This window comes from Apodemus sylvaticus, chromosome 1 (genome assembly GCF_947179515.1).
Source record: "Apodemus sylvaticus chromosome 1, mApoSyl1.1, whole genome shotgun sequence".
Taxonomy (NCBI): Eukaryota; Metazoa; Chordata; class Mammalia; order Rodentia; family Muridae; genus Apodemus; species Apodemus sylvaticus.
Window position 1 is genome coordinate 188,773,132 of NC_067472.1, and position 18,182 is coordinate 188,791,313.

At 52.6% G+C, this 18,182-nt stretch overlaps 1 protein-coding gene across 1 annotated transcript in view; it reads left to right on the plus strand.

Annotated features, from left to right (window-relative positions):
* The window catches only part of Bckdha (branched chain keto acid dehydrogenase E1 subunit alpha), a 27,218-nt gene continuing 9,036 nt past the window's right edge, over nt 1-18,182 (plus strand). Inside the window, exons 1-3 of the mRNA XM_052168768.1 lie at nt 1-135; nt 15,613-15,795; nt 15,887-15,973. Of these exons, the coding sequence (XP_052024728.1) occupies nt 28-135; nt 15,613-15,795; nt 15,887-15,973 (378 nt within the window). The 5' untranslated portion in view covers nt 1-27. The remainder of the gene's footprint in view (nt 136-15,612; nt 15,796-15,886; nt 15,974-18,182) is intronic.

Below are 18,182 nucleotides of genomic sequence, written 5' to 3' on the forward strand. Positions count from 1 at the left end.
AGAAAGGAGGAGTGGCTATTAGCCAAGATGGCGGTAGCGATGTCTGCGGCCAGGATCTGGAGTCCGAGCCGCGGCCTGCGCCAGGCTGCCCTCCTGCTGTTGGGGCGATCTGGGGTTCGGGGTTTGGCTAGATCCGTGAGTATCTGGGCCCCACGGGGTCTTTCTTGTGGAGAAACAGGAGACGTAAAAGTTGTGTGTGAGACACCACGGGCTGTGAGGAAAGAGCAAACTCAGAAAGAAAAGGACCGGGAAACTTCATGAAGAGAAATTCAAGGGAAAAATCCCTTTAGAGGAAAAGCAGGGCAGCTACTTGTGGGCCTTGATAGAAGGAGACGAGTCGGGGGTTGGAAGGACAGGATCAGGTTTTCACAAGGGTCTGCGTTGCTTAAATTCCAGCTGTAACGGGAATTGAGCAAGAAACTGGTTTGATTCCTGTGCCCCCTGATCAAAAGTCAAGGCAGGGAACTTTGACGTGATTGTCATTTGCAGAAGATGATTATGAAGGGAGACAAAGAGTGTTAGGAGTTCAAACAGGACCCTTTGCCCTCGTTCTTTTTTGAGACGGGATCTCACCCATTAGTCCGGAATGGCCTTTAAGCTCACCCAGATGCTTAGACAGGCATCGAACTGGGAGATAGTCCTGTCCTAGTCTCCCAAGTCCTGCTATTACAGATGTGAGCTATGGTACTTGGCCGCCCACTTTTCTGGAAAACACTGGAGAAAACGCAGGAACCCTTTTTATCTATTGTTGATAAGGGCAGGATAACACTTCTAAATGCTGTTGCGGTCTGGCGATGTCCCTCAGTGCAGAATGCTCGCCTAGCGTGTGCCACGTCCAGAATTTGGCTCCTTGCCCCGGGTTTGTGTTTATCTGGATATGGTGACACATGTCTGTAATTTCAGCACTTGGGAGGCTGAAGACGAGGAATTTGAGGCCAGTTTGAACTATATGAGACCCTGTCTCAAAAAACCAGAAAGAATTTTTAAAATGATTTATTTATTTTTATTTCACATGCATTGTTTGGTCTGCATGAAGGTGTTGGAGCCTGTAGAACTTGAAGTACATACATACCGACAGTTTTGGGCTGCCATATGGGTGCTGGGAATTGAACCCAGTTCCTCTGGAGGAGTAGCCAGTGCTCTTAGTCACTGAGCCATCTCCCCTACCCATTCCCCCTCACCCCCCACCCCCCCCCACCCCCCCCACCCCCGCGGTTTAGGACCTGGTGTGGTGATGTATGCTTTTGATTTCAGTGCTTAGGAAGGCAGAGGCAGGGGAATCTCTGAGTTCTAGACTAGCCGGAGGCTACATTGTGAGCCTGTGTCTTTTTTTCCATTTATTTATTTATTTATTTATTCACTCCACATCCAGATAGCAGCTTCCTTCTCCCCCCAGTCCCTCCCCCCACAGCTCCTCCAGTTCCCTTTCCCCCTCTCCTTTGTAAAGGTGCGCACCGGGTGTGTTTGTGTGTGTGTGTGTGTGTGCTCCCACCACTTCTCCAGCACATCAAGTCATTGTAGACAAGGCAGTCCAGCCAGGGAAAGGAATCCACAGAGAGGCAACAGGTTCAGAGTCAGCACCCGTTCTAGTAATTGGGGGACCCACATGAAGACCAGTGTGTGTGTGTGTGTGTGTGTGTGTGTGTGTGTGTTTTCAGGTCCAGCTTGTGCTCATTCTTTAGTTGGTGGTTCAGTCTCTGAGAACCCACCAAGGGTCCAGGTTAGTTGGCTCTGGCCTTCCTGTGGAGCCCCCGTTCCCCTCCAGGGCCCCCAATTCTTCCCCCAGTTCCTCCACAAGACTCCCCAGGTTCCATCTAATGCTTGGCTGGAGGTCTCTGACTCTGTTTCCTTCGGCTGCTGGGTTGAGCTCAGAGGACAGTTATGCTAGGCTCCTGCCTGCAAGTATAACAGAGTATCATGAACAGCATCGGGGATTGGTTCCTGCCCTCCATCTCTGCTCCGTCCATGTCCCTGCAGGCAGGACACATCCTGGGTCAAAGCTTTTGTGTGGGTCCCTCCACTGGCCACAGTCAGTGACCACTTTAGGTGCCACATTCTGCACTGCGAGGAGTCTCAGCTAGGGTCATCCCCACAGACTCCCTGGGGCCTCCCCTCCCCACCCCCAGGACTCTGGCACATTGTGGAGACAACTCAATCCCACCCTACCTCCGCGGCCGATCTCCACCTACTCCTCTGCTCTCGCTGCACCTGATCCCGCCCTGTTCCCCTCTGTGAATTATAGGCCAGCCTGGTCTAGGTAGAGTGTCAGGATAGCTGGAGCTATATAGTGAGATCGCCTCTTACAGGAGAAAAATCTTGTTGGTCATGCCTGATGGGAGGGTTCTGAAGTAAACTTCCAGTGGAAACTTCCAGTGGAAATCTGGTTAAGCAGCTGGGGTCTAGAGCTGCACCACAGGATTTTGCCTCTCTGCCACTTTCCAGTTGTATAGCCTTGGGCAAGGAACTGCACCTTGTGCCTCTCCATACACTGCCAATAGTGGGCTCTTCATAGGGTTGCTGTGGAAATACCAGCTTGTCAGCAGTACAGTTGGACCCAGCACAAAAGGGCAGTGGGAACGTCCGCCTTGTGTTAGCGCTGAGGACCGAGACCACAGAGTGGGAGAGGAGAAGGGCAGCCTGGGGGTGGGAACTGGATTGGCAATGCCCTGGCAAACATCTCAATCTCGTATGAGGCTGTGGCTACTCTTCAGGGTATTTCATAGGGCAGAGAAGATGGGGTCTGTGGGCAGAAGCTCGGGTTGGAAGAGAAGGGGACAAGCAGAGGCGAGCAGGGTAAGGACAGTTGCTGGAGCCGGTGGGGCAGGGCGGGCTTCTGCCTGTGTGCTGTTTCTTTGGCTTTTTTTGTTTTGTCTTTTTTTTTTTTTTTTTTTTTTTTTTTTGGCAATCAAATTCCAAATCCTCCACAGCTGATCTCCGTCCCTGAACTCATTGGCTGGGCAGGTAGGCTGAGCTTCCAGTGGAAGTCAGGTGAGGTGAGGTACCCTAGGGGAAGGTCGTTGTAGCTGATTTTATCTGTTTTCCCTCTGGCTCAGTCTTATGTTGCTGTCCCCGCGTTTCTTTACTTACTTGAGAGGACATTTGGAAGAACGGCAGCAGCCGGTGGCGGCGGGAGGGAGCAGTTTGAAGCTTTCAGTAGTTTCAATATTTAAAAGGCTCCTCCCCCTTTTGGCAGTGTCTGAGTAGCCCAGACTGGCTTCCCAGCTCGCTATAAAGCTGAGGATGACCTTGAACCCCTGTTCTTCCTGCCTCCCTGTCAGTGTTAGGTTTAAATTGTGCACCACTATGACTGCTTGTTTCCCATTAATTTATTTGTGGATTCCCTTCACATCCCGCTATTTGCCCCCCCATTGCCCCCTCCCACAGCACCTACTCCCATCCCCCACCATGCCTGCTTCTGTGTGGTGCTGGGGGTTGATCTCAGGACTTCCACATGCCGGGCAAGCACTCTACTTACCAAGCTACGTCCTTAGCCTCTTCTGTCTTCTCTCCCTCTTCCTCTCACCCCCACCCCCACCCCCTGTCTTGTCTAGAACCCTGATTCTCCTGCCTCTCTGTCTCACATCCTGGGATTTCAGGCATTTGCCATCGTGCCTTGCTTTATATTGGCTCTTTTGATTTTATTCTGTTTTGGGTCTTTTTTGAGACAAGGTTTCTCTATGTAACCCTGACTGTCCTGTCCTGGAACTTGCTTCATAGACCACACTAGCCTCAGACTCACAGAGATCTGCCTGCTTCTGTCTCCCAAGGCTGGGACTAAAGGCTTATGCCAACACACCTAGCTCTGGCTTTGAAAAACAAATTTTATCAATCTTCTTCTCCTGCAGTGTACTGTGAGCACGGTTCACTGTGCTTCCTGTACCTGTTACTCTAGGTCTGTTAATAAAAGCTGCTCTCTCTCTCTCTTTTTTTAAAGACCAACTCTTGAGGTACAGTCTAGCTCACCTAGAATTTTCTAGCCCAGGCTAATACTCAGGATCCTCCTGCCTCAGCTGTTCCTCAGCCTTCAAAGTGCTCAGACCACAGGCGCGTGCCACTGCGCCCACCCCTTTACCTTCCAAGTGGTGGCAGCAAGCTTGGGTAGTAGCAAAAGGAGATTTTCAGACCCACGATTACCCAACAGAGCTCTCCCGGACAGTGTAGGCGTCTTGTATCTGTGCGGTCCAGCATAGTAGCACCAGCCATATGCGGCTGCCTGGCTTGGAATGTGGTTAGTGCAGCTTTAGAACTGTGGTGTTTTCTTTTTGAGATGAGGTTGTCCTGTCTGTAACGTAATCCAGGCTGACCTCGGACTGGTGGTCCTCCTGGCCGAGCTCTTAAAAGCTGGACTTACAGGGGTGTGTGCCTGTGCTCAATTTGAACGTTTACTGTGGTTGTAATTTTTATTTATTCATTGAAAATTTTATACATATATACAGTGTATTTTGATGAAATCCTCTTTACCTTCCCCACTTCCAGTTAGCTTAGGATCCTCACACCCCTTGAAACTCTGTGCCCTTCTTAGACTCGTTTGTTTGTTTGTTTATTTGTTTGTTTGCTTATTGAAACAGGGTCTAACTGTAGCTGTCCCGGAACTCACTCTGTAGACCACAAAGGCCTGGCACTCACAGGGATCCACCTGCCTCTGCCTTTTGCATGCTGGAGTCAATAAATGTTGCTCATACATGAACGGGTGTAGACTCATCCCCTGGGGCATGGGGAACCTACCTGTGGCCTAAGAGAAAAATGGATGGCTCCCCCTTCTCTCGCAGCTGGCAACTGCAACAGACCTTTCTTTAACCAGGATGGGGTCTTGAGAGCACCTCCCAAAACCTTGCTGGAACTTATAACTGGCTTCATCTTGGTGCAGATCATTTATAAGTGACCACAGCTACTATGAATTACGTTTGCAAAAGCTGTATCATGAGGACCCAGATTCTGCAGCAGCTCCTCCCATCCTCAGCAGCTCCTCCCATCCTCAGCAGCTCCTCCCATCCTCAGCAGCTCCTCCCATCCTCAGCAGCTCCTCCTATCCTGCAGTAGTTCCTCCCATCCTGCAGCAGCTCCTCCCATCCTCAGCAGCTCCTCCCATCCTCAGCAGCTCCTCCCATCCTCAGCAGCTCCCCCCATCCTGCAACAGCTCCTCCCATCCTGCAGCAGCTCCTCCCATCCTGCAGTAGTTCCTCCCATCCTGCAGCAGCTCCTCCCATCCTCAGCAGCTCCCCCCATCCTCAGCAGCTCCTCCCATCCTGCAACAGCTCCTCCCATCCTCAGCAGCTCCTCCCATCCTGCAGCAGCTCCTCCCATCCTCAGCAGCTCCTCCCATCCTCAGCAGCTCCTCCCATCCTCAGCAGCTCCCCCCATCCTCAGCAGCTCCTCCCATCCTCAGCAGCTCCTCCCATCCTCAGCAGCTCCTTCCATCCTCAGCAGCTCCTCCCATCCTCAGCAGCAGTTCTTAGGTTCTTTCTGGCTGCTCTTTCACAGTGCTCCCTGAGCTTTGGATAGTGATGCCTCATGTACAGCTGAGCACTTGCAGTCGCTTATTTTGAGCACAGAGCAGTGATGTGTGTGCATTAACCACTGCCCACTTCAATAAGGAGCTTCTCTGGGCAAGGTTGGGAGACTCACAAATCCATGGTATAAACAGCATTAATTAGAAGGCAGTTTGACAACGTGACCATTTAGGAAAATAGCACCGGAAGGTTCTCCTTGGCTCCTGCGGCTTCTCTAGCCATGTGTTTTGACCTGACTTACAATACCAGGTATGGGTTCCCTCCAGGAGCAGGACTTCTGCTCAATCCAGAGAGCAGGCTTGCCGGAGATGTGGACCAGTGGCACATCTCGCCCCGCAGGTTGGTGTTGTAGTGTGTGGAGGCCAAGACTGGATACACTGCTGTCTGTGCTCCCCAGCTGCCTGCATAGCATCCAGCATAACGAGAGAACCCTCAGCCTTGGGGGTGGGGTGTGGACTGGTGCAGCCTCTCTAACCTTGAGTCGGTCGGTCAGTCGGTCGGTCGGGTTCTTAAAACTATAAGCAGATCTGCCACATGGCCTGGCTGTATTGCTTCTGAGCATCTATCCAACAGATCTGTGTCTTACTCTAGAGACACTTGTACATCCTTGTTCATTGCTGCTCCATTCACAGTAGCTAGGAAATAGGGTCAACTTAGATGTTCATTAACTGACAAATGGATATTGAAATCGTGAGATGTATATATGTATATACATATACACACATATATACACACATATATTCATGTGTACATATATACACATACATATATGTAAATATATATACACACACACTATGGAGTATTACTCAAGTGTGAAAAGAACTGAAACCATGAAATCTTCAGGTAAACGATGGGGCTGGGAAAAGTATATTCAGCAAGGTCGCCCAGGCCACAAAACATAAATGTTGTACATTCCCGTGAAGGTTCTGGCTTCAGATCTTTTATGTTCTTAACAGAGAACTTGGGAGCTAGGAAGGTAAAACAGACCACCAGCAGGGACTGAGGAGCAGAAGCATTTGGGGAAGGGGACCCGGGGCCTAGAGGACTCAAGTCACTGGGGAAGGGGAGGAGAGGTAGGGGCGGGCTAGCCAAAACTAAGAATGAATGAAAAACCCTTATGAAGCCCCGTTAGGGGGCTGGAGAGATGGCTCAGTGGTTAAGAGCACTGGCTGCTCTTCTGAAGGACCCGGGTTCAATTCCCAGCACCTACAAGGCAGCTCACATCTGCCTGTGACTCCAGTTCCAGGAAATCTGAACTTTTGGAGCTCTAGTGCAGGCTGGTCTCAGATTCATTGTATAGCCTGTGATGGCTTCAAAACTGGTGGCATTCCTCCTGCCTCAGCTTCCCGAGTGATGGGAATGCAGGCCTGAGCCACCGTCCATGGCTGGGAGGTACAGTTTTATCCAGATGAGGATGAGGAGCTGAGGCCTTGGGAGGTGGGGGGTTGGATGAGAAGGGCCAGTGAGTCAGGAAGAGGGATGAGGCAGCCCCTCCTCTTGGCACCCCTCACTGTACACTATGGCCCTGGCCTGCGTTGCTGCATCTGCATTTGTCTTCCTCTGCTGCTACAGCACAAGTCTTTGCTGTTCAGGGCTAAGAAGAGGAAGGAAACTCACACTGTGGGAGCCTGGCTGGGTGGGGACTGTGAATCCTGTAGGCACGCAAGCAGCCCTCCCAGAAAGAAAGGGGGAGAGAGAGAGAAAGAGAGAGAGAGAGAGAGAGAGAGAGAGAGAGAGAGAGAGAGAGAGAGAGAGAGAGAACAAAACAAAACTCTAACTACTCTCTCAGGCTGTGTTGGTAGACTGTACCAGCACTGCCTCAGCTGAGTACAGCAGTGCATACCTACAGTTCCAATGCTCAGGAAGCAGAGGCAGGAAGATTGCATGGAGCTCCAGGCCAGCCTGGGCTACATGGTAAGACTCTGCAGGAAAAAGAAAGAGAAGGAAGGAAGGAAGGAAGGAAGAAAGAAAACCAGCCAGGCGGGCGGTGCTCACTCCTTTAATCCCAGCACTTGCGAGGCAGAGGCAGGCGGATTTCTGAGTTCGAGGCCAGCCTGGTCTACAGAGTGAGTTCCAGGACAGCCAGGGCTACACAGAGAAACCCTGTTTCGAAAAACAACAACAACAACAACAAAAAAAAAAAACAAAAAAGAGAGAGAGAGAGAGAGAGAGAGAGAGAGAGAGAAAGGAGGAGGGAGGGAGAGTGAAGCAAGGAGAGAGAGAGAGAGAGAGAGAGAGAGAGAGAGAGAGAGAGAGAGAGAGAGGAGAGATTGAGAGATTGATTCACCCTTAAGGCCATTGAAAAGCTCAGAGAGTAAAGGCAGTCACCGTCAAGCCCGGTGACTTGAGGACCCACGTGGAGGAGAGAGAGAATCAATACCCACAAGTTATCTCACTCTCGCATGCAGGTGCACACACAAAATCAAATGTAGTTTTAAAAACTAAAAATGGCTCAGCCTGCCCTTCCAGAGGACCCAGGCTCGTTTCCTAGCACCCATATGGTGGCTCAGAAGTCTCAGGAACACCAGCGCCTGGCGAAGTAGCACTCCCACTCAGACATACAGACAGACAGAACACCAGCACATAATATAAAAATAAGTCAGAAAAAAATGAAAAACGTAAAACAGCAGATCCACTCAGTAGCACTCCGACCCTCATCTGGGCAAGCAGAGCAGGGTTGGTGAGAGCCAGGTTTCTGCTCCTCATCACTAATGGCCTTGCTTCAAGCACTCTGAAGGCTCTCCAAGTGCGCACAAAGAGGAGGTGGTTCTTGCTGATTTCTCTCCTGTCTAGTTTAACCTTTGGCCTGGAGGCTAAATGTAGCCGAAGCCGGGTATGACTAGGGCCCAACATGGATTTGTAAATGTAGCTAAAACATGAGATTATTCTTTTCCGTGCGTGCGTGCGTGTGTGTGTGTGTGTGTGTGTGTTTTGCTAACTGTGGTGAAGTTCTAGCTGAGTGTAAAGTTTGTAGATAACAGTGTTGTGTTGCAATGTTAGACAGTTGGGTGCCCCTGAGGGGGTTGGCTGGTAACTTAAGGAGTCTGGAGTCTGCTATTAAAAATGGAGAAACACGCCGGGCGGTGGTGGCGCACGCCTGTAATCCCAGCACTGAGAGGCAGAGAGGCAGGTGGATTTCTGAGTTCGAGGCCAGCCTGGTCTACAAAGTGAGCTCCAGGACAGCCAGGGCTATACAGAGAAACCCTGTCTCAAAAAAACTAAATCCAAAAAAAACCAAAAAAGAAAAAAAAGGGGAAACTGAGGTTCAGCGATAGAAAGTCTGAGTACGAAGAAGGAAGGCCCAGACTCCAAAGCCTAAGTTCCTCCAGCTGCCAAGGAGACGGAAGCTCAGGCACCTCAGGCTCACACTATGCAGACCGCGCACCCATCCCGACCTCTCTGTCCAGGACATTTGCTTCTGTTGGGCTCAGGGCGACACCACCCCTGTCAACCACATTCGCTACAGCTGAGCTCCGCCCCCTCACTATCCCTAGTATAAAGGTCTAACCTGGGTGGCATTTTGGTTCTAGGAGAGAGAAGACTTTGTCCCAGGGAGCAGACTTGTCCCAGTCCCCGAGCAGCTTTGACAGACAGTGCAAGGAACAAAGCGTCTGTCCACACTAGTTTTTCTTGTAGGAGATGGAGGGGCGAAGCCGTGGAGGAGTGCTGACTGGCGGGCACCACCAGGCCCCTGCAGCATTTCTGGGCCAGCTGACCTGCTGGTTCCTCAGAGCAGTCTGAGATTGTACACTGTAGGCTTCCTTGGGTAACACCAGAGAAACACTTCCCTTAGATAGCAGTGGTAAGCATCAAAGAGATGGTTTTGAGACAAGCTCTCGTGTGGTCCTGGGCAACCCTGTAAACTGTAGCTGGGGTAGCTGTGAACCCCTGATCTGGGATTCTGAGTGTGGGCTAGCACATCCAGCCAGTGTAGACTGTGCTGTTTCCCTAGGGTCTTGCTGTGTAGTCCAGGCTGGCAGTCCAGGCTGGCCTGGAACTTGATATAGTCCTCCTGCTCCTGCTTCTGAGATGTGTGTGTGTGTGAGAGAGAGAGAAAGAGAGAGAGAGAGAGAGAGCGCTCAACCGCAGGCGTGCTGTGGCCAGAGGTCAGAGGCAGATCCCCCTGGAGCTAGAGTTCCAGGTGATTTGCAGAGTGCCTGAGCTTGCAGGGACCCGAACTCATTCCTGTGTTAGAGCAGCAAGAGCCCTTCACTTCTGGTCTCTCTCTCTGACCTCAAGAGAGGGCACTCAGTATTCAAAGCACTGACTAAGTCAGGATTTTAGAAATGGCAGCCACAGCTTTTTCTCCCGGGATACTGACTGGCTTCAGGTTGACTGATTCAGAGAAAGAGTGAATGTTCTCCAGGGCTTCACACCTGTGGTGCACGGAGCCTGAGCCGTGAGGCCCAGGGAGGGGCAACCCTCAAGAGAGGAGAGCTCCCTGCTGCCCTCACAGGCCCAGTGCCTCAGGGCTCAGGGCGTAGCAGGCCGGGGTGTTTTTGGCTCTCCTTCCCCAGAGTGTAGAGTTCGCTGGTCCAGCCCAAATGATAGCCGAACTCTGAACCCTGCCTTCTCTGCACATGCCAACCTCACCACTCACCACTCGGGAGCTGTGTGGCTTTGGACCAGTTGTCTCACCCTCCTGAGCCTCAAACACCACCTGAGTGTGGTGGGGGTTCCTCTCCTCCACCTGTGGCACCTGTGTTCATAGTCAGTTGATTCTTGGTCTTCTCTCTCTCTCTCTCTCTCTCTCTCTCTCTCTCTCTCTCTCTGGATTTGGGTTTTTTTTTTTTTTTTTTTTTTTGAGACAGGGTTTCTCTGTGTAGCCCTGGCTGTCCTGGAACTCACTTTGTAGACCAGGCTGGCCTCGAACTCAGAAATCTGCCAGTCTCTGCTTCGCAGAGTGCTGGGATTACAGGTGTGCGCCAGCACCACCCAGCTTGGTCTTGTCTCTTAAGGTTTATTTGTGTATGTGCATGTTTTTTGTGGGTGTCTGTCAAGACTAGAAGAGAGTATGGGATCCCTTAAAGCTGGAGTTACAGTGGGAGTTAGCTGAGGTGGGTGCCAGGAATGAGCACCTGAGCCGTCCCGTCACTCCAGCCCCGCAGTGGGCTCTTGTGGACCTGCTTTAGCCATCTTAGTTTCCAGTATCCCCCAGGGCCAGGCTGAGAGCCAGTTTTTGTTTGTTTGTTTTGGTTTTTGTTTTGTTCTGTTTTGAGAGAGTCGTATCTTATAGCCCAGGCTAGCCTTGCATTTGTGATCCTGCCTCAACTTCCTGATGCTGATCTGACATGCCTGCATAACTCCACCGAGCTCTGGGGTCTCTGTTCTTCCTCATGCGCAAAGAATGTTGTCACCCTTGCCTCTCCCGGCCTGGCCAGCAGTTTCGCTCAACTCCCCTCTTTGAGGGAACTTTTCTATCACTCCATGTGGAGTGGCTGGTGACGCGTCCTGTAAGGCATCAGTGGTGTATTATCCCCCAGTCCACGAAGCAGCCCTCTTGTCTTTATGGGTCGTGGACTCAGGGCAGCAGGTTCCTGTCAGTGTCTTCTGGTTGGACAGAGGCAGGCCTGGGATTTGAGCCAGGCAGGTTAGGTGTAGCTGTGAGGACACCTGCTTCTCTCACGCAGCGTCTGTTACCCATGCTCCTGGGCGAGCTCTCCTCCAGGCCTCTGAGTCAGAAGGCTTTGTATCTGCCTGATTGACGGGACAGCCACTCACCATACCTGTTAGTGGTTCATGCTTGCCATACGCTCCTTACGTGTCAGACCCTGGGCTGGATCACATGTACATGTCAGCTCCTGCCATGCGCATGATAGCCCATGAGAATGTATCCCAAAGAAGGAACGAAGGCTCGGGGTGGCGGGCCTACAGCTTCTGCCTGTGCAGGCTGCCCAGCTCCTGCTGGGGTTCCTTAGGCTTCAGGGCTTTGTCCTAGGCTATGCAGTTTTGTCATTCTGTGTCACTGGCCACCAGGCAACTCCCTACCTCCAAGAAGAGGCAGAGGAGAAATACGGTCATTGGATGTGGCTTTATCCCTTCTCTGTAGGATTGGGTGGGGGAGTGTTTCTCTGTAGTCCTGGCTGTCCTGGAACTCACTTTGTACACCAGGCTGGCCTCACAGAGATCCGCCTGCCCTCTGCCTCCCAAGCGCTGGGATTAAAGTCATGTGCCACTGTTGCCTGGTTTCTGTAGGTATTTTGCTGCCCATCCCATAATCTGGCATCCAGTGTCATTACTGGCCAGTTTTGGAACTCACTGAATTAGCACAGTGACTTCATGGGGGCAAAGACGGCCCTCTTATCCACAAGTTTGGAAGTAGAGGATTGGAGAACATGGTCAGGGCCTGCTCCAGTATGTGAAGTCCACCTGGGTGTCTTAATGGTTACACCAGGTCCCCTGACACTGTGTCCTACTTGGACACCCTAGCTCATTCTTAGCCTGCCTGGCTCTGCCCGGGACTCATTACCCCAGGCTATCCCTGTAGCTCTCCTCCTGTGTCCTCCTGATTCTCTCTCTGAAGTTAGCTAGGGCAAAGTCTGGAATCAGTTTCTAATGTAGGGGGTACTGGTTCTTCTCTCCCCGTCTTCCCAAGGTGCCTATCATTTCTGATTTTCTGCCTTTCTTACCTTTGTCTGATGGTGGGGTTGCTTAGGTTTTGAAACCAGGTCTTAGGATGTGGGTCAGGTTGGCCTTGAACTCATTATTCTCTTGCTTCAGCCTCTGGAGTGGGTGTCTCAAATTCTGTTGCTGTGAAGAGACACCATGAAGGTGGCCTTGGCATCACCACCATGCCCCTCTCTCTTTCCACTTCTCAAGCACACACTATGCGCAGGCCCACATGACCCCCGTGTAAATCACCCCGGGAGCTTGGTGCACAGCCCTCTGCGGCTTTTTAGACATGAGAAACTTTGAAGGGTTTGCAGAGAGCCACACGGTGAGCTCAGAAAGTGAATTTGACTCCAGAGTCACTGAACTCAGCCAACTGCTCGTTCTCAAGGTTACAAGGTAATTACCTGTGGGGAGCTTCTTGTGTAAGCCAGCGCAACACCTCCCTGCCTGGTGGCCCGTGTGGGAGACAGACTTGAAACAAAGGCCCCTTCCAGGTCCGTCCCAAGGTCCTGTGTGCCTGGAGCTCGGGTCAGGGGGAGGTGGCTTACCCTTCTAGCTGGCACAGGATGAGTCTGCCAGAGGGGCGCCAGCCTGAACCTGCCCTGTGTGGGGAGCAGTCATTTCCTCACAGCCACAAATGGCAGGAATCATGCTCTGGAAATATGCCGCCCACTGGAACCTCCTTGTCCAATGCAATTAAAGGAGGGAGGGGACACACGTGAGGTGTAGTTTGCAGGGCACCCGCTGTCTCCGTGGCTCCCCTCGAAGTGAGGCCGCAGCTGCTGACCTGGGCGGAAGCCTGGCTGTGGTGGGGAGAAGACGCAGATGTGTGGGAGCGGACACCCTGTGGCTGTGGGGCTGCGGGGCCCCGGGGTCTGAATCATAGCCTGCCAGCTTGTAAGTCCATTTGTGACAAGTGCTTTTAGATTTGTGGCCTGGGGAACGCTGGTTTACCTCCCTAAGCCTCTTAGCTCGTCGATTTCATAGCAGTGCAAGTAGTTGTCGCTGATGCCCCCCAAGGAAGCCCTGCCCGGCCTGGCTCCCAGCGGTTCGGTCCCCTCCTGAGCAGGCAGGCGTCTCTGCCTTTGCCAGCCTTGTCTCCTCTGCTGCTAGCCTTACAAGGTCCTCTTACCTCCTGTCTGATGGCGTCAAGGAGTGCAACGGCAGAATCACCCAGAAAGATTTAATTAGCAACAAGCCAGGGTTGCTGGAAGATGGCAGCCTGTCTCTCCCTCCAGCCATCCTTCCCCTTGCCAGAGGTCAAGTTGGCTCTGGGTTTTCATTAAGGGAAGGCAGTGTGCGGAGCCGAGTGGGTCTGGAACAGGTGGGCACCTCTGTTTCTCAGAGTAGTCCTCCCCTCCCCCCAGTAGCCTCTCTGCAATGGGAGCTGCTCTTGCCCTACCTCCTTTATGAAGGAACTTGGGGTGTGGGAGGCCCTCCAGGCCGTCTGAAGACAGATTCACAGCTCCCGTGCTGACGAGAGAAGGCCGAGCCTGGTTTTTGCTGTGGTCAGGTTTCTGGCAAGGGGCCTTCTCCGGGAGCTTGGCCCGAGGTCCAGCAGGCCTGGGGAAGGCTGGCGGGTTGTTCCTTCCTGGGAGCTTCAGTGTGCGGCCCAACTGTTCGATTTTGTTTTTCATTTCGTTTTTCATTTTAGTCCATAGCCCAGGCTGTCTCAGTCTGGTGATATCCCTGCCCTCCACATTCCAGGCAGGAACCACCGTTCTAAATCGAACTCAGGGCTTCATGCATGCCAGGCAAGCGCTTTATCTTTTGAGCCATATTCCTACCCTTTTTTAACAAACAAACAAACAAACAAACAAAAAAAAACCATAGAGTCTCTTGTTGTCCAGGCTGGTCTTGAACTTGCTATGTAGCCAAAGGTAGTTTCGAACTCTCAATTCTTCTCCCCTTCCCAGGTGCTCGGATTAGAAGTTGAGCTGCCAAGCCCCACTTCATTATTTTTTTAAAAAAATGATCTGACATCAACGCTTAGTCTGGCCTTGAACTTGAGGCACCTTCCCCCCCCAGGCTCCCTACCCCCTCCAGTGCAGGGGTGTGTGGACCCTCATACCTAGCTTTTGGCTTTGTGTCCGTGGTGGGGTTTTCTGTGTCTCAGGGCTGCCCTGGAGTTTGTCCTCTTTCTGTCTCCAGTCTGCATTCTGCGCGCTGTTGTGCACAGCTTTGTTCAGTCTGTGTGTAAAAGACAGAGCAGGCAGGAGCAGAGAGGAACTTCTGGAAACCACTGTCTTCATGGAGAGGAACGTATGCAGGTTTTGATCTGAGAGGTTCGATGTCCCTCCAGAACTCCTGGCTGCTCGGAGCCCACCGCAGGGCGTGTGCCCTCTCTGCTTTCTGGGTGTGGCATGCTGGCCGCTGCCTGTAGCACTCCCTCCTTGGCTGCTTATTACTCTATGGGACGCAGTTCTTAGGTCACCTCCTCAGAGGAGCCCTGGTCTTGTCCTCATGGCTGTGGAGGACAGAATTGCCCTCCTATGTTTGTTTGGCATATCGTGTCCCTCTCGGCCACAAGGACAGACGCCTGTGGTCCCTAGATCCCTGCCCGGAGCTGGGAGTTCAGCGGTGCTCAGGTGTCCGCTGGGTGGGTTAGGTTGGCTTTAGCATAGGAGCTGCCCCAGCAGGGGAGGCACTGATGCCTGTAACACCCTTTGCCAGGTGAGAAGGGAAGGACAAGGGGGGTCAGCATTTATCACTAGTAGACCTGTAATCCAGTCCCCAGATGCTAAGGCAGGAGGGTCATGAGTGAGTGGCCAGCCTGGGCAGTGTAGTCCTAAAATGACTTCCAGATGCCCTATGGGGTATTGTATAAGCATACCTTTCTGTTTTATACACACACGCACACACACACGCATATCTATGTATGTATGATGTACGTATATATGTGTGTGTGTTGAACTCCCAAATGCTGAGATCAAAGGCGCGCTCCCCCACAGCCCTGTAAGCATGCCTTTCTTTAAAGCTCACTTCAAATGGATTTTTTGGTAGGCTCTCTGCCTGTCCCTGAGGATGACCTGGGACTCCTGCTGTCTTGCCTCTGCCTCCCTCAGGGAAGGACTGTAGGCTTGTACACATGAACTAGTTTCTGTTCTTAGGGCGGGGGATACCTAAAGGGAAAATCTCTTCGCCATGCCACCCATTAAGAGATTGGTCCCATTGTCAGGTCGTGGTGGCGCACACCTTCAATCCCAGCACTTGGGAGGCAGAGGCAGGCGGATTTCTGAGTTCAAGACCAGCCTGGTCTACAGAGTGAGTTTCAGGACAGCCAGGGCTACACAGAGAAACCCTGTCTGCAAAACAAAACAAACTGGGTGTGGAGAGGATTAGGACTTCAAAGCTGGCGTCTGATAAGAAGCAAGTTTGAGGCTAACCTGGGCTCATGTGCTCCTTACCCACCATAATGCCAGCCACCGATGTTGCGCCCGCTGAAGCGTCAGCTGCTCCTGATACAGTGCTCTTTGCCTCTCTTCCCCAGCACCCCAGCAGGCAGCAGCAGCAGCAGTTCCCATCCCTGGACGACAAGCCCCAGTTCCCAGGGGCCTCTGCGGAGTTTGTAGACAAGCTTGAGTTCATCCAGCCCAATGTCATCTCCGGCATCCCCATCTACCGTGTCATGGACCGCCAGGGCCAGATCATCAACCCCAGTGAAGACCCCCACGTGAGCTGCTTCCCCTCCCTCCCTCCCAGGCCCGCAGGCTCCCAGGCCCCGCCCCATGTCTGACTCCCCATCTGTCTGCTTCCGCCTGCAGCTGCCCCAGGAGGAGGTGCTGAAGTTATACAGGAGCATGACCCTGCTCAACACCATGGACCGAATTCTCTATGAGTCCCAGCGGCAGGTGGGTCGGGGCAGGTGGGCGGGGCAGGGCGGGGCAGAGTCACCCCAGGTCCCTACCTGTGGATGCACCAAGGAGGGGGGCCGTGTGAGGGATCCTTTTGGTGGCATCATGAGAGCTTGTGGGGTTCTGTGGGGCACTGGAAGAGGTTGGAAGGGTTTCATCCAAGGACTCTAAAAATACCTGCCACATTCCCAACAGAGAAGAGTTCCAGAAGTGCCATCAGTCTTGACTTTGGGAAGGACATTTTTCTTGTCTTTGTCTTGGTTTCCACAGTATTTGACAGCTGGATTCACAACTCGGTGGTAGAGTGCTTGCGTTGTCTTGGCTTCTGTCACTAGCTGTATAAATAAACAAATAAATCCATCCCTTCAAAAGCCAGGCTTGATGATACATACCTGTAATTCCAGTGCTTGGGAGGCTGAGGCCTTGAGTTCTAGGCCAGCCTAAACTACAAAGCGAGATGCTGTCTCAAAGCTGCCCCTCCACCCCAGCCCCATACATCAGTGAGTGAGAGCTGGCATTCCAACCACCTTGTAGTGTTGGCATGGAAACCATGCTCTCCAGAACGGAAGGAAGAAGTTTACCTAACATGCAGAGCAGCCCCTGTGCGTAACGACTGTGCTTGGGCGTGAGAGTAGAGGACCCATGCCAGAGGAAAGCTCGAGAAACAAAGTCAAAAGCAGTGCTCAGCAGGCGACTTGTCTGTCCTCTTGGATAACAGAAGCTAGGGGACTAGGGAGCCGGGAACTCGCCCGCTGGCCTGGCAGCTGGGTGTCTCCTGCAGCATCCCTTGTTGTGGCAGTAAATTAATCCACTCTAAACTCCCAGTGGTGGCTGCGGAGGCAGTGGCACGCTTCCTGGCGACCTGCCCCCCCCCCCCAATGCTCTGGATTCGCACTCACACACACACACACACACACACACACAGCCTTATATTTTAATATGCCTTCACCAGCTCCATGATTGGGCCACTCCCAAACCTCCAGGTTGCTACTGCACTCTCCCCTCGGACATTCCTAAGTTATTACTTACTAAAACCTCTGTTCCATCGTGGCCACCCCAGAGCCAGGCCTGCAGCCCTCCTCTTGTATGATCCCGACTCTTGTATGTCCTACATTTCTCAGACCTGGACCCTCTCTTTCCCCGCATGGCACCTTCTCTCCTGTGTCCTTGCCCAGGAATCCTAGATGTCCTTCCTCTGTCTCCTTGCCCAGCCATTAGCTGCAGGCAACGTTATTCACCAGTCAAAGCCAGCTAGGAGCAGGGACCCTCAGCACAGACGTGGGTTCCCGTGTGATTGTGGAAACCCAAATAACATAATTCAAGCATTAAGCAAAATCCACAACACTGTTACTGTGCCGTGCAGTGCTGTGCGGTGCTGTGCAGTGCAGGCCTTTCTTCTTCGTGGCCTGCTCATGATTCTCATAATCCAGGTGGCTGCTGGCGTCTCATTCCAGGTAGCGAGCAGAAGGCAGCTGGGAGGCTGAGCACGGCCATTTCGGCTCTTCCCCGACTTGTGCCTCCATAGAGCCAGCTCTCGTGGGCGGTCTGAATGCCGTCTGTCAGTGTTCATCAGCCCTTCCTAGTTGCCAGAGAGACCGGCACTTGGCCTTTCTTCCAGATAGCTCTTGCATGTGGCAGAATGGGTGCTCTGGTAACAGGCAGGGAGGACACTAGACCAGGTTGGGGTGCATCTCAGGCTCATCCACATCCTGACTGAACTTGACAGCCCCGAAGGCCCTCCATACCCAGTACCCGCCTACCCGCTTGGCACCAGAAAGTCAATTAAGTTTTAATTGGCTCCCCACTTAAAGACAAGCTCTTTCTCACCACTTTCCCAGGCCACTGAGAAGCAGGTTCCAGGAGCACTGCTGAGCTCCAGAGGCGGGCAGTCCTGAGGGGCCGTGTGACGAGAGCTCGTCCGTATGATCTCGGGTGATCTGGATTTCATCATACACCGGGGTTCCCCAACTCTCCAGCCAGACTTCCATCTTGGCGTCCTAGACTAGTTGGCCTCATTGCTGCTCATGCCCCACAGCAGACAGCCTGTCCAGACTTGAGCTGCGTGCACTCCTCCTCTAACCATTTCTCGGTGGTGGGCACTGGCACCGCCCTTCCCACCTGCTCTGGCACCCCAAGTCTCAGCTGCTGTCTGCCGTCTTCCCTCTGTTTCTTGATGTTCCCTTAGGAACAGTGCAGCTGCAGCACT